General features: G+C 39.6%; 1 protein-coding gene across 2 annotated transcripts in view; it reads right to left on the bottom strand.

The window, feature by feature from the left end:
- Window positions 1-10,202: 10,202 nt before the first annotated feature.
- LOC140500129 (DNA (cytosine-5)-methyltransferase 1) overlaps window positions 10,203-14,126 on the bottom strand; it is a 48,468-nt gene continuing 44,544 nt past the window's right edge. For both annotated transcript variants that reach the window (XM_072602437.1, XM_072602438.1), the window contains exons 30-34: window positions 13,664-13,859; window positions 12,082-12,245; window positions 11,546-11,662; window positions 11,071-11,161; window positions 10,203-10,579 (exon numbers count right to left, since the gene is read on the bottom strand). In XM_072602437.1, coding sequence (XP_072458538.1) covers window positions 10,542-10,579; window positions 11,071-11,161; window positions 11,546-11,662; window positions 12,082-12,245; window positions 13,664-13,859 — 606 coding nt within the window. In that variant the 3' untranslated portion in view covers window positions 10,203-10,541. The remainder of the gene's footprint in view (window positions 10,580-11,070; window positions 11,162-11,545; window positions 11,663-12,081; window positions 12,246-13,663; window positions 13,860-14,126) is intronic.

Here is a 14,126-nt window from a genome sequence, read left to right as displayed (position 1 = left end):
ATAAATCGAGATGAGGAGGGAGTAGATACCAAGCATGGAGGACAACCTGGACAAATAAGCAAAAGATGGAATGCTGAGATTGGGAAAACAGAAGGAAGTTTATTTGGCTGGAATACAGAGTTAGGTGAAAAGAAATCACATGATCAAATAGAATAGGCTGGGGCAGATTAGGAAGGGTTTTGTTGTTTGGATTTATATATTAAATTGAAGAATTGAGTCTTTTATTTTGGAGGCTGTAGAGAGCCAACGATGCTTCTTGAACTAAACAGGTCTGCCTGCTTATATCTCCAGCTCTTTGTACTTCCATTTTGAGGAAGGTTCTGGACCAATCACACCTCATTCATCCCCTGGACTTCATCAGTGTGGCTCAGTAAGAATGCCTCTCCCCTGCCCCTTCGACTCATTTTTCAGTTCCCTTTTCATGGGTTGTCTTTCATGGTTAGAACATAAACTCTCTTGAGCAAAGTCTATCTTTCCTTTTGTTTGTATTTGGATCCCACTGTTTAGCACACAGTAAGTCCTTAATAAATGCTTGTTGACCTGACTGTACAGTGCTGAAGGGGTTTAGAGCTACCGTTTTAGCTGATAAATTTCTCAGCTGGGGCTGATGAAGTGGTTAGTTTATTTCCTAAATTAGGCTCCTAGGGCTCTGATTCCCTTCCTCCTTACCTCACTCGCTGAGGGGACGGAGCAATGGGGAAAATACGGTGTCCGCATGGACACCAATCCTTTCAGAATGTTAGCCCTCGAGGAATATTGTTTGAAATGTATATCATAGTTTGGTTTATTAATTATTTATGTATGAGCCTTCACTCCTAGCTTCAGTGACATTGGGATTTTTCAAACCATTTTATTTTTATTGATGTCTTTCATTTTTGACACTTTCACTTCTACTTCCAAATTCCTGTATATCCTTCTCTCTCCCCTACCCAATTACCAGCTCTTGTTCAAAAAAAAAAAAAGTTTTTTAAGAGAAAAAAAGCATTCTGGCAAAGCAACACACCAATCCTGTCTGGCAGTTTGTGCAATTTTTCAAAACTATATGGACCCCTCCTCTGCAAAGAAGAAAGGTGCATTTTCTCAACTATTCTCCATGACCCAGTTCTATCCTAATTACACATTTGTATTTTTGGCTGTTCTTTCCATTTACAGCATTATGAATCATTTTCCATATTGTTTTTCTATTCTGCCGACTTCATTCTTTATCAGTTCATTTAAGTCTTCTTCTTTTTCTTTCTCTTTCTATTCCTGCGTGTGAACCCACACACAATTGCAGTAAAAAAAGAAATAAAAAGGCTGGACCCAGATTGGGAAGGGCTTTGTTGTTTGAATTTATTTTTTAAATCGCACACACACATTTCAGATAGCTAAAATATATATTCTCTTCCTCCCACTCCAACATCCTTCCAAATTAAGAATGAAAGAAAAACAAACCACCTCCCCTTTATAAACATATACGGACAAGCAAAACAAATTTCCTCATTGTCTGAGTCCCTTCCCTCTTCCCCCCAAAAATGTCTCACTTCCCATCTCTTCCTTCATCTCTTTAGCAGGTGATAAGTAATACATTTCACCATGAATTCTCTGGAATTGTGGTTGGTCATTATGCTGATCAGATTCCCTAATTCTTTCTAAGTTGTTTGTCTTTACCATATTCTTGTTGCTGTATAAGTCGCTCTCCTGGTTTTGTTCACTTTATTCTGCATCTGTTCATATAAGTTTTCCCAGGTTTTTTGTTTTGTTTTTTTTTTTTAAACATCCCCTCCATATTTTCTTGCAGGACAATAATACTCCATCACACTCACATACTATAACGTGTTTAGCCATTCCCTAATTGATAGACACCTCCTCAGATATACATTCTTTGCCACCTCTAAAAGAGCTATAAATATTTTGTGCATCATTAAGATTTTTGTTTTTTGCATAGAGCTAATCTCCCTTTTTCCCCTTTCTCCCTGTACCCAACTGCGTATACATGTTCTTCCCTCATTCGATCACTTCAGAGAGGACAAAGGTAGGCTCTCCCAGTATTTGAATATAAACATTTTATTCTTATTTAGCCTCTTATAAAATTATGTATATCTTTTTATACCTCTCTTAACTCCTATGTTTGAACTTCAAAGTTTCTACACAGTTCCGTTCTTTTCATCAGAAATGTTTGGAAGTCTTCTGTTTGCTTAGAGGTTCATTTTTTCTCCTATAGCGTTCTAATGAATTTTTCTGGATAAGTTATTCTTGTCTGTCATATCCTTTGCCTTCTGGAATATTACATATTCCAAGCTCTCAGCTCCTTTATCAAAGTGGCTGCTAAATCTTGTGTGATCTTAGCAGTGGTTCTTTGGTACTTTAATTCTTTCTTCCTGGCTGCTTCTGGTATTTTTTCTTTAACCTAGACAGTTTGAATTTTGGCTATAATGTTCCTAGGAGCTTGCATTTGGGATGTGACCAGTAGATCATTTTTATTTAAATTCTGCCATTTGGCTCGAAGAAATCTGGGCAGTTTTCTTTTAAGATTTCAGGGAATATGATGTTTAGATTTTCTCTTTTTTTCATCATAATGTTTCTTAAATTATCTCTTCAATTTCTTTTCAAGGTCTGTTGTTTTTACATTTTCTCCTATTTATTTAGTCTTAATGTTTCTTGTTTCATTGGCTTTTATTTGGTCCTCTCTAATTTTTAAGGATTTTTGTACCTCTTGTGCTAAGCTGTTAATTTCCTTTCCAAATATTTCTTCCATACTCTCTTTCATTTTGTTTCCTCTTGCACTCTCATTTCATTTATAAAAACATTTTAAAACTCTTTTTTAAACTCTTCCTTCATCTCTTACAGGAATTCTAGTTAAATTCTATGTTTTTCTTCAAGACTGTGTTTATAGATGTTTTGGAGTCATTTTCCTCTCCTAGGTTTGAGTGATCATAATAGCTTTTTATGGTGGGATATTTTTGTCTATTTGTTTCCTCAGTCTAATAGCCTACTTCAGATCTGAGGGGAGGGCATGGATCTGAACACTTCTGGAGAGTAGGTCCGGCATGGTCCTGTTACTGCTTTCTTGGGGATATTGAGGATATCAGGGACAACTTAGGCTCAGAACCTGTAAGCTTTCTTTCACTGATCCCACAGTGGTCTTATCTAGAGGAAAATCTGTTTGCTACGATTCCGGTGACCTCTGTAAATTCCTCACCTGGGCTACTGGTGGACTTGACCACTATCATCTGACTGGAAAGCTCTGTTTGAAATGACAAAACTAGACTCTCTTGGTCTGAGATTTCAGAACTGATTATTCCTTTACATGTTTCAGACTGGGCTAGAAGCAGACACTGTGACACCCGCCCCCCTCCCTCCATTCCTGGGGTCTGAGCTGCTCAGCTGCTGTTGGCTTATGAACTTGTTCCCCAGGACCCTCTGCCCTATACCTCTGGAGTGCCACCCTTGGGCACAGTTCCCCTCCTCTACTCACCTTGGAGCTGTGAAGTAGAGCTGAATAGTGAGCAACAAAGCTTCCAGTTGGCACCTGTTTCTGTACCCTGGTGTCCTAGTATGAGTCTGAGACTTCCTCTTTTTCATCCTCTCCCTGGATGCTGGAGTGCCTCCTGCAGACCCTGTCCCCAATGTCCACAAACCTATCTGTCTCCCTATACTGACCTGGACTGGAAAAAATGTCTTATTGTGACTTTTTCTTGGATTTGATCTGGTGCATCTTCCAGATGTTTGGAGGTGGGAATGAGGGACCAAGTACTGCTACCTGTCACTCCAATATCTTGAAGTTGCCTCTTCTGTTGTTTGAATTTAAATGGTTTGAGGTTTTTTTTGTTTGTTTGGTATAGGTAATCAGGGTTAAGTGACTTGCACAGGGTCACACAGCTAGTAAGTATCTGAGGTCAAATTTGAACTCAGATCCTCCTGACTCTAGGACTGGTACTCTATCCACTGAGCCACCTAACTGGCCCTGAATTTAAGTATTAAATTGAGGAATTTAAAAATCCAGTCTTCTACTGATGCTCATCTATTTTATCTCTAGTTCTTTGCCCGCCCACACACAAAAAAGGTACTGCTATGAATATTTTGGTGTAGATGTATACTTTCTGTCTTTAATCTCTCTGGGGTATATGACCAGCAGTGGGATGTCTGGGTCAAGGTTAATGAACATTCTGACCACTTTTTAAAAGTATCACTCCACACTGCTTTCTGGAATTGTTGGAATTCCACTTGGGAACCTCCATCCATTCAAGTTGACCATCAAGGTTGTTTGAGTGAATGTAGATGAGGAGAAAATGGAACGTGAATTCCTGAGAGGATTCCTCCATGAGTAGAGTGAAGTAGCTTTCATGGATGTCAATATTGTTTAGGGCTTCTCAGAAATATTTTTTAAATTCTTTGAAGTTGGACTGTGTTCTAGGTAGTGATGTTCTCAGATAACAGACCCTGAAGATACAAAGGAAAACTATTCCAATAAGGAGAATGAATAAAATTACCTGAAGAGATTAATGTGGATGCATAGGGAACTCACCAATCAAGATAACTGTTTGTTTTTTTTAATATGCACAGAAAATTGAAGCAAGGGAAGGCAAGAGAGGATGCATGTGAGACTGTTGTACGGTGCTGTAAAATGGTGTCAGAATTGTTCAAACTAAAAACAATTTTTTAAAAAGGTGTTTTGTTGTTGTTGAGCTACATTGGGAGAAAAAGGAGAGAAGCAAAGGGAAAGTAGGACTTCTGCTTTCGGGGGATCAATAATTGACAACTGAAAGAAGGTAGAACTGTTCAATTCTTATTTTGCTTCTGGTTTCTCTACAAGGAGAAGGATCTTTGGACTGAAAAGGAGAGAAGAAAAAGAGTCAATATGAAGTTGACATCCAAGATAAGTCAGGAAACAGCAAGGCTTCACCCAGTTGACCTTAATGAAATGAAGTCTTTTGGTCCAGAAGAACTATATCCTGTCAAATGGGATTACTGGGCCACTGCCAGTGATATCTGAAATCTCATGGAGAATAGAAGTGCTGAAGGACTGGAGAAGGGCAAATGTCCCAATTTTTTTAAATGGTGGGAGGAGGCCTCCAGAGAGAGGAAGTTTGGAAACTATAGACTAGTGAGCTTGATGTCAATTCCTGGGAAACTCTAGAACAAATTAGGAAAGAAGTGAACAGCAGGTGTTGCTATGGAGAGCAAATCAACTAGATACACTCCTTTCTTCTTTCCCCCTCCCTCCAGGGAAAGGAGTTAAATGGAGTATTCCCAAACCACATCTATGTCCACCCACTGGGGCAAGTTCAGTTCAGGATCTTCCTTTTGTCTGTCACCCTCTCATCTGGTTTCTCCCCTCCCTTCCAAAAAGATGCAGAGACCTTTTTGCCTCAGGGATCATCACTGCACCATGATCATCTTGCCTCCATTGGGGTTAGCTAATAATAACAGGCTCCCTTCTGCCCCAAGGTAAGAATGGGAGTTATTTTAAGACTCATATAGATGAACAAGAAATTCATCAAAATTTCCAATTCTTAAAAGAAATGTCCAAAAGATACAGAAGATCTATGTAGAGGACACCAAATTCTTTCTTGACTTTTTAACTCCATGCTAAACTGGGGCTCTGCTTCCCAAGTGGAAGGGGCACTGTCATAAGCTGCAGGTTTTTGTGCAGTGGTTTTCAGAGGTAATTCTGGGGACCTGTAAGTTTTTGGTTCTTCCAAACTGATATGATCTAGGAAGAGGTGTGTTTACTACCCTCCAGGTCTGTGCTGTGGTGTGTGAGTGACCATAACTTTTCTACCCAGAAACTGAGACCAAGGTCACAGCTTCCTTTGCAGACACAAGCTCTGGTGTACTGGTGGTGCTCCTCCTCACCCTGGGACTGACCCAGGATTGCCACAGAGATCCAAGTATGGGCAATGCAACAGAATCCTGCCCCTGGTGCCAGCTAAGAGAACCCCTCATTTTCTCACCAGTTGTCTGATCCCCTTTACTGTCTCTGAGCTAACAGGTCCAGGAACCACCACTTCTGCCACTGATTCAGTTGTCTCTAAGACCTACTGCTGATTTGCTGGGCTCCACTCTCACCTTTCCTGCCAACTTTCTAAGTTGGACTGGAAAATTGTTTTGCTCCATCCTTTTATGGGCTCTGCTACTTTAGAATTTGTTTTGAGGTATTATTCAAAAGTGTTGGGAGGGGTTTTGAAGACGCATCAGGCAAGTCTCTGCCTTTTCTCTGCCATCTTGACTTTGCTTCCCTTATCCTTCTGATTGCTATTGATATTATCTGAGTGCCAGGGGGAGGATAAGACACCACCTCCCTCTGGTGCCATCGCTCCTGATGGTACTGTCCACCAGTCTGCTTTCTCTATTGGATCTTCTGCACTTTCTGGTCTAGCCTTCTTCAAGCTTCCCTAAGGTACGATTCTGCATAGTCCAGACCTAAATTTCATGATATTCCTTTCATCTTTTTTTTTTCTTTTTAGCTAAGAAAAAGGAGCACATAGTTGGTCCCAGAATTCTCATCAAGGGTCTCTTCCACTTCCTGCACCCATAGGGGAAGAATTTGTTACAAAGAGATGAATGAACAACTAGAAAAGAAAGCAGTTTCTCAGTAACACAAGGACCTAAAATAATTCCAAAGGACTCATGATGGAAAATGCCATCCACATCCAGAAAAAGAACTATGGAGTCTGAATGCAGAGTGAAGAGGACTATTTTCTTTTTTTGTTGTTGTTTTTCTTTCTCTTGGTTCCTACCATTCGTTCTAATTCTTCTATATAACATGACTGATGTGAAAATGTTTAAAAGGAATGTATATGTAGAGCCTATACCAGATTGCATGCTGTCTTGGGGAGGGAGAGAAAATTTAAAAGTTATGGAAGTGAATGTTGAAAACTAAAATAAATTAACAAAAATAAATAAATTTTACTTAAAAAAAAAAAGGAAGCAGTGGTTAATCATAAAAAGCCAGCATGATTTCGTGAGGGGCAGGCTGTGCCAACTAACCTTATTTCCTTCTTTTTAGAGCTCCTGAACCAATTGATCTGGGTAATGCTTCAGAAAGCTTGTCTAGACTTCAGTATCCAACAAAGCATCACATTATTCTTGTGAAGAAGACATTAAGATATGAACTAGATCATCATAAAACTAGATGGATTTGCAGCTGGTTGTACTCAAAGAGCAGTTGGTTAATAGTTTGAGGTCACCTCAGCAGGTCTCCAGTGAGATCTATGCTTGGCTCTGTGTTAACAATTTTATCAGGGACTTGGCTAATGGCATAGATGGCATGTTCAACAAATTTATAGGTGATTCAAAGCTGTGAGGGATAGCCAATACAGTCAGACAGGATTAAAAAAACCAACACTATGACAAGCTTGAATATTTAGCTAAATCTAATATAATTAAATTCAATGAATAAATGTAATCTTACATTTGGGTTCAAAATAATTAACTTCCCAAGTACAGGATTAAGAATCAGGGTTAGATGGCAATTTACCTGAAAAAGATCTAGGGACTTCAGTGGACCATAAGTATACTGAGTCAGCATGGTGACATAGCAGTCAAAAAGTTTGTCATCTTGGGTTATATTGAGAGGCACAGCTTCTAGGAGCAAGGTGATAATATCTCTACTTTGCCATTGAGAATAGTGTGCCATCCTTTATCAAGGACTTTGATAAGCTGGGGAGCATCCAGAGAAAGCAACCAGGATGGTGTAGAGGCTTGAGTTCATGTTATATAACAATGGGTTGGAAGAACCTGTGTTTTAGCCTGGAGAAGACACATTAGCTGTATTCAAGTATTTGAAGAGTCATCATGTAGTAGAGGGATAAGGCTCGTTCTGAATGGCCCCAGAAAGCAGAACCAGGAGCAATGGATAGAAGTCATGAAGAGGAAAATTTAGGTTTCATATCAGGAAAAATTTGCTAATAAATCAAGAGCTATCAATAAGTGGAATTGGAAGGTGGTGAGTACCATCATTTAGTTATTGATTATCTTTCTGCCTGGCATGAGTGCACCATAGTAATATTAGTCTATCTCTAGCAGGCATGTAACAAATGTTCCTTAGATTGAATATTTTTATTTCAGCAGGAATTCCTTTTCAATACTACAGCCAGTGTCTATGTGTACAATAACTGTCTTCATACACCCCATGATTAGGTGCCTTGCTGGAGGTCACTTCAAGTTGGATTTAGATGTTAAAGCATAAAAATGATAATCATTATTACATTAACATGTTCTCCAAAAGCCGTTATCATAAACATCTATACATCTATACTTTCTGTCTAGACCTATGATCTCCTCAGGGTAGCCAAGTCCCTTCAGATCAATCAATATTTATTAAGGGGCAGCTAGGTGGCCAAGTGAATAAAGTGCCCAGCCTAAAATCAGAAAGACTCATCGTCATGAGTTCAAATCTAACCTCAGACACTTGCTGTGTAACGCTGGGCAAGTCATTTAACCCTGTATGCCTCAGTTTCCTCATCTGTAAAATGAGCTGGAGAAGGAAATGGCAAATCACTCCAGTATTATTGCCAAGAAAACCTCAAAGAGTTGAATACAACTGAAAAACAGTTCAACACAAAAACATGCCAGGCACTATCAGAAAAGAAATTCTTTTTGCACAGGTCTGCCAATATTCAGTCACCTGTAGTCTCAGAGTATTACCTATGTCAGAGAAGCTAAGTGACTTGGCTTAGAGTAATTCATAAAGTACACATCCCAGGCAGAATTTGAACCAAGAACTTTTTGTCTCTGAGACAGGCTTCATCTACTACACCAAAATGCCCCTTTGTCTATCTCCAGGATATTGGATGGTGTCTAATATTTTACAGGGGTAACTATAAAACATAAGACTTTGACAGCTTGGGGGAGAAGTTAAATAAGCTTAAAAGATATTGGGACAAATGATAAAGCTGTAAAGCCAACCAGAAGACAGTGTGATATGGGGTCAGAGGAGAAGCACATTGCATGGGGTGAGAAGGCCTGGGATTGAGATAAACCATGTTGGGTCTCCTTTCTAGCCACCAGTTAGCTCTTTCCCAAACTAGGCATTCCATCTCTCCCTGCCTCCTTTTACAAAGATTATCGGTCCCCCATGCCTAAAACGAATGTCCTCCTTACTTAAACCTCTTCAAATACTTAGCTACCTTCTAGGCTGAATTTAGGTGCTACCTAGGGAACCTTTCCTGATCTCTCTAGCTGTTCATTCTCACTCTTCTGAGGATCTAGCACTTTTCTGAAAATGTCCCTACAAAGCTGCCCCCTCTGCCCACAAAATTCCTTCCCCCCTGAGTTAAGTGCCTTCAGGGAGGGTAATTTTTAAGTCCTTAGCATCTAGCACCGTGGCTTACAAATAACAGGCACTTAACAAATTCTTGTAGGATGGACCTTGACACACATTTTATTAAACATGAAACTAGGGACATCTCTGAGAGCTTGAGTCATCCTTCCTCATTTGTAATATCGTTTTCTGAGGAAAAAGCATTCATTTCAACCCCACCCCCTCATCATCAGAGGTCTTAAAAATCAAAGCTAGATAACAACTTGTGAATTTGGTAAAATGTAAATGTGACTGGAAGAGAGTTCTAGAAATTGAATGCTTCATCTGAATTATCATCAATCTCTTTTTGTTTTAAATTTCACCCTGGTATATGCTACATATATGTATAAGACAACATACACCAGGCTGAAATGGAAATATATATTATAATATATAATATTATAAAATTTATAATAATATATTTATAATAATTTTATGAACTATATATTTTATAATATGTAATATTATAAAATGGGAAACCAAAGTAAAGTTGATTCCAATGTAAGATAACTTCCTAACAAAGCAGCCTAAAAATGAGATGGATTGTCAGCAGGGGGCAAATTTCCTGTCACTGAAGTTATTCAGGCACAGCCCTAAAGTTGTTGAAGACTATGTTGAGGAGGTCAGGGCTAGCCCATGATTGTCAAGGTCCTTTCTAAAGCTGTGACTCCAAATGATTTGCCCAAGGTACTGATAATAAGTAACCAGAGTCAGGGTCAAGTGAGGAAGACTATGGTGTCAAGTGCAGCAATGAGAAGAAAACAAGGCCAGGAAGGTACTCCCATACTCAGCTTCCTGAGAATCATTTTAGCAGCTAGAGAAAAAAAAACTATTTTCCTACAAGTAACAAAAGCAGATCAAATGAGCAGAGCCAGAAATAACTCTCAATAACACAGGAAACAGGAATGATACAGGATAATTTATAGGAGAGATTTATTTGAAGAAATATTACAACATATAAAAACTACATAAAGTATTAATTTCCACTTGCATAAAGTGGTAGATTATTTAATACAATGCATAATAAAAACAGATTTAAAAATCCAGAATGCACAAAGGGCACCGCACAGTTTGATCACTAAATGATTATTAGTTGATAATCTGAACATCACAAAACAGTTCAATGTCAGCCAAGGAGACAAACACTGTTCACAAGGACAGCTGAACAAAAACAGATTTCAGCATGTTCAAAAAAACAAGTCAGTGCATGTTGGAGATCCTGGTGCCAGAAGGAGGACGATGGGAGACACAAAGGCTAATCCGTGGACTCAAAATTTTCTTGCTTAATTTTTTCTGAGGAGAAACAAGTTGAAGATTCATTTAAATAGAAAGGGACAGCAAAGTTTTGTCACTGCTACATGTGACAGTTTAAATTTCTGGGATTAAATAACAATCGTATTAAATATCTGAAAATGTGAACACAGACAGCAACCATTTGGTAATGGCTGTACGTGCACATACACACACAGAGACAGAGACAAGACACAGACACACACAGACAGACACACACAGACACACGCACGCACGCACACCCCTTAGAGTTTTCCTCCATACTTGCTCTTAAGCCCTGAAGGGGAAGTGTTTAGAATTCAGTAAGGGAAGCCCACCCAGAAGAGGGCTCTCCCAAGTGATTTTCCCTTCTATTACCTAGAGCCTGCGTAGATTTCATGAGCAATGATGGATGGAAAAGGAGACAGTTGAGCTACCACACGCTACCCCTAAAATATGATAGCCCACAATGCAATTCACACACCAGAAAGTGCTCTAGCCATACTGACACCTACCTGTGGCATTCTCTTTCAGTGTGGCCAACACACAGAGCTTAATCTCCAGGCCAATGGCTTTGGCCAGAGGTGGAGGCACTGCATTCCCCACCTGGATGGAAAAGGGGGAATAGAATTTGGTGTTGTGCAATAGGGTCTGGTGCCTAGAAAGATCCCTGTGAACACCTTGGCTTTCAGCACACTATCAGGAGACAGCAGCACTCTGACCAGGTCTCAGAGGACTTGAATCAGGGTGCCATTCTACCCCAAGGTAGAATTCTCATTCCCTTCCCCAGTCTGTTTAAGTGGGTCTTGTTCTTAAAGGCCCCACGGCCACCTCACGCCTCCTGGTGGGAGAGCCAAATGCTATTTTATCAGATATTCACTTGGTAAGAAGACACTTAATTTCATTCAAGTATCAGCAGCATTTAGCAATGACATAATTCCTAATGAAGCCTCTTCTGGCAGCCTCAAAAGAATGGAGGCTAATACTGACCTGTCTGTGTTTATCTAGGATGTTGCCAAACAATCTGTAAGTATCTGGGAATCCTTGGGACCGGGCACACTCCCGCACGCTCACTACTCGGTGCTGCTCTGGATGAAGTACTCGACCCTGCAAACACAAGAATCCATGCCATCAACTCTCAAGTTTTCCTTTCATTAGAAAGCATGAATTTGCATTAGCCTTAAAGGACAGCAGAGAAAAATAAGACTGCTGCCATCTTTCCTTCCTGTAACACAATGGCCAAAAAGCAGGATCACCACTTAAGTCCAACAAAGCCTTGGAGACAATGTCCTGGGATGGGGATCTCCACTGGGACGTGGATTATTGGAAAATGTATGAAGAGAAGTGGCAATGAAAACAATGTTCTGAACTGAATGGCCACTTAGGAATGACAGACGGGCCTCAAAATGTTAGGTCATTTGTGAAGCAGGACACTACTATGGTAAGTAGTGGCCACCTACATTTTTAGGTTCCACAAGGGTAGGAAAATGAGTAAATTCCACTTTCTCCCACTGACACTCCCTTACCTGCTTGCCCATGGGTTCAGGATTAGTAACTGTAGTGCTGAAGAAGCCATCCCATTCCAACCTTCCATAGAGCCCAGCCCAATGGTTGTGCCTGTTCCCAGTGTGGGGCAGACACCATGGAATCAAGGTGTTGAACTGTCTATCTGCAGGATCACATGGTTTACCTAAGTAGAAGAAAAACCAAGCTGAAATTCAGTGGTAAATGGATATTTGGTTTTTAATTTGATTGATCGTTACAATGAAAGGAAACATTAGATTTAGAATAGCATCTTTCACCACAGATCACAATAAGCTTCAAAAGAATATGCAATCTAAATGTACAAGGTCACATCATAAGGATAATTAGAGAGTGGAAGGACGTACTTTTCACACATGTGTCCAAGTAGAGAAAGTCTGATGTTTTTTTCTAAATCTCTGAGTGTTATTTTTTTGTTTGTTTTAACAAAACCTACATTTTCCAGTACATCTCAACCCCCTCTCTAGGGCAGAGAATTCTTAACCAAAAATGGACAGATGCAATCGTAAAATATAAAAATAGACAATATGGATTATAAGAACTGAAAAGCCTTTGAACAAAAAAATGCAGCTAGAATAAAACAAAGTATTTAAATAGGAAAAAAATTTGCATAAAATATCTCCAATAAAAAGCTAATTATCCAGGATACATAAGGAATATACTAAAGAAAAGTCACCAGCTACTCATACCTTCTGATCCAGTGATTCCCCCTGCAGAACATATACCCAGAGGAGGTCAATGATAGAAAAGGTCAGGGGATCATAAGATCATAAATTCAGGGCTTGAAGGGACTTTAGAATTATCTACCTCGTCCAATATCCTCACTTTACAGATGAGGAAACTGAGGCCCCAAGAGGTGAAGCAGTTTGCTCAGGGTCACAGAGCTAGTGAATGTCTAAGGCAGGATTAGAATAAAGTATTCATAGCAGCATGGCAGTAAAAACAGGAAGCAAAATGAGCACCCACAAATTAGGTAAGATGTGCCATCAAAATGAGAGATGAAGAACCTAGAGAAATATTGGAAGCCTTATCTTTAGACATGAAGAGTAACAAAAGTGGAACCATGATGACTACAAAAAAGCAGCTGAATTCTAATGATAAATTATAATGAACAATCTTGGTCTTGGAAGACTGATAATGAAGGGCACACTTCCTCTCAGTAGAGGATTAGGGACTACAGATGTAATACACGTTGTCAGATGTAGTTGCTCTCTCTGTTGGTTTGACTTAAATGTTTTTGTTACATGGAAGGGTTTAATGGAGGAATCGTGGTTTAAGGGGAAATAATTATGATGTAATAAATATCAAAAGGCAACAATAAAACTTTAAAATGTAAAATTATGGTAAGGAACAAGGTCTGAAAAGCCAGTTAAATTATGGTCTGTCAAGTAACAGGAAGACCCCCTATGTAATTTCTAGGAAGCATTTTGCTCCCCTCTCACAGTAACCCAGTAATCTAAGTGTAACTAGGTAATATGAAGATCATTTAGAATCAATGAATGAAGACTGGACATTAACTCTCATCCCTTTTGAGAGAACAATTCCAAGAGAAGAAAAGATACTTACCTTCTGCACAGGAGCAGACACCTCTGAGAGCTCCAGTGTTACTGCGGCCATTCTTCTTCTCATGATGGGTGTATCGCAGTTTCCTGGTCGTAGTGCCATCTGGGAGACGCACCTCAATGTTGGGCAGGTCGCGCCAGTCTGATCCCGGGGCGAGGGGAATGTGTCTCATTCGGCCAGCTACCAAAGCACTCATATCCTGCAATCCAAAGGACCGTTACCTTTCCATTGCTATCTCAAACTCTCTTCCCAGCCAGGTCTATCAGACACCAATAGGTCAGATTCTGAAAAGCATTTCAGAACTTTAAGAGCATTCATTTGAAAGCAAAACTCAGGACACTTACCTCATAAAAGTGAGGTGAAGTACTTTTCCTTACAGGAATACAACCATTCACAGCAAATGATAACTAAATATCTAATGCATGTAAGGTTTTTAAGACTAGCTACCAAACGACCAAAATGGAAA

Source organism: Notamacropus eugenii, chromosome 4 (genome assembly GCF_028372415.1).
Source record: "Notamacropus eugenii isolate mMacEug1 chromosome 4, mMacEug1.pri_v2, whole genome shotgun sequence".
Lineage (NCBI taxonomy): Eukaryota > Metazoa > Chordata > Mammalia > Diprotodontia > Macropodidae > Notamacropus > Notamacropus eugenii.
Note: the sequence above shows the minus strand (reverse complement) of the source record. Positions and strands in the feature narration are given on the sequence as shown.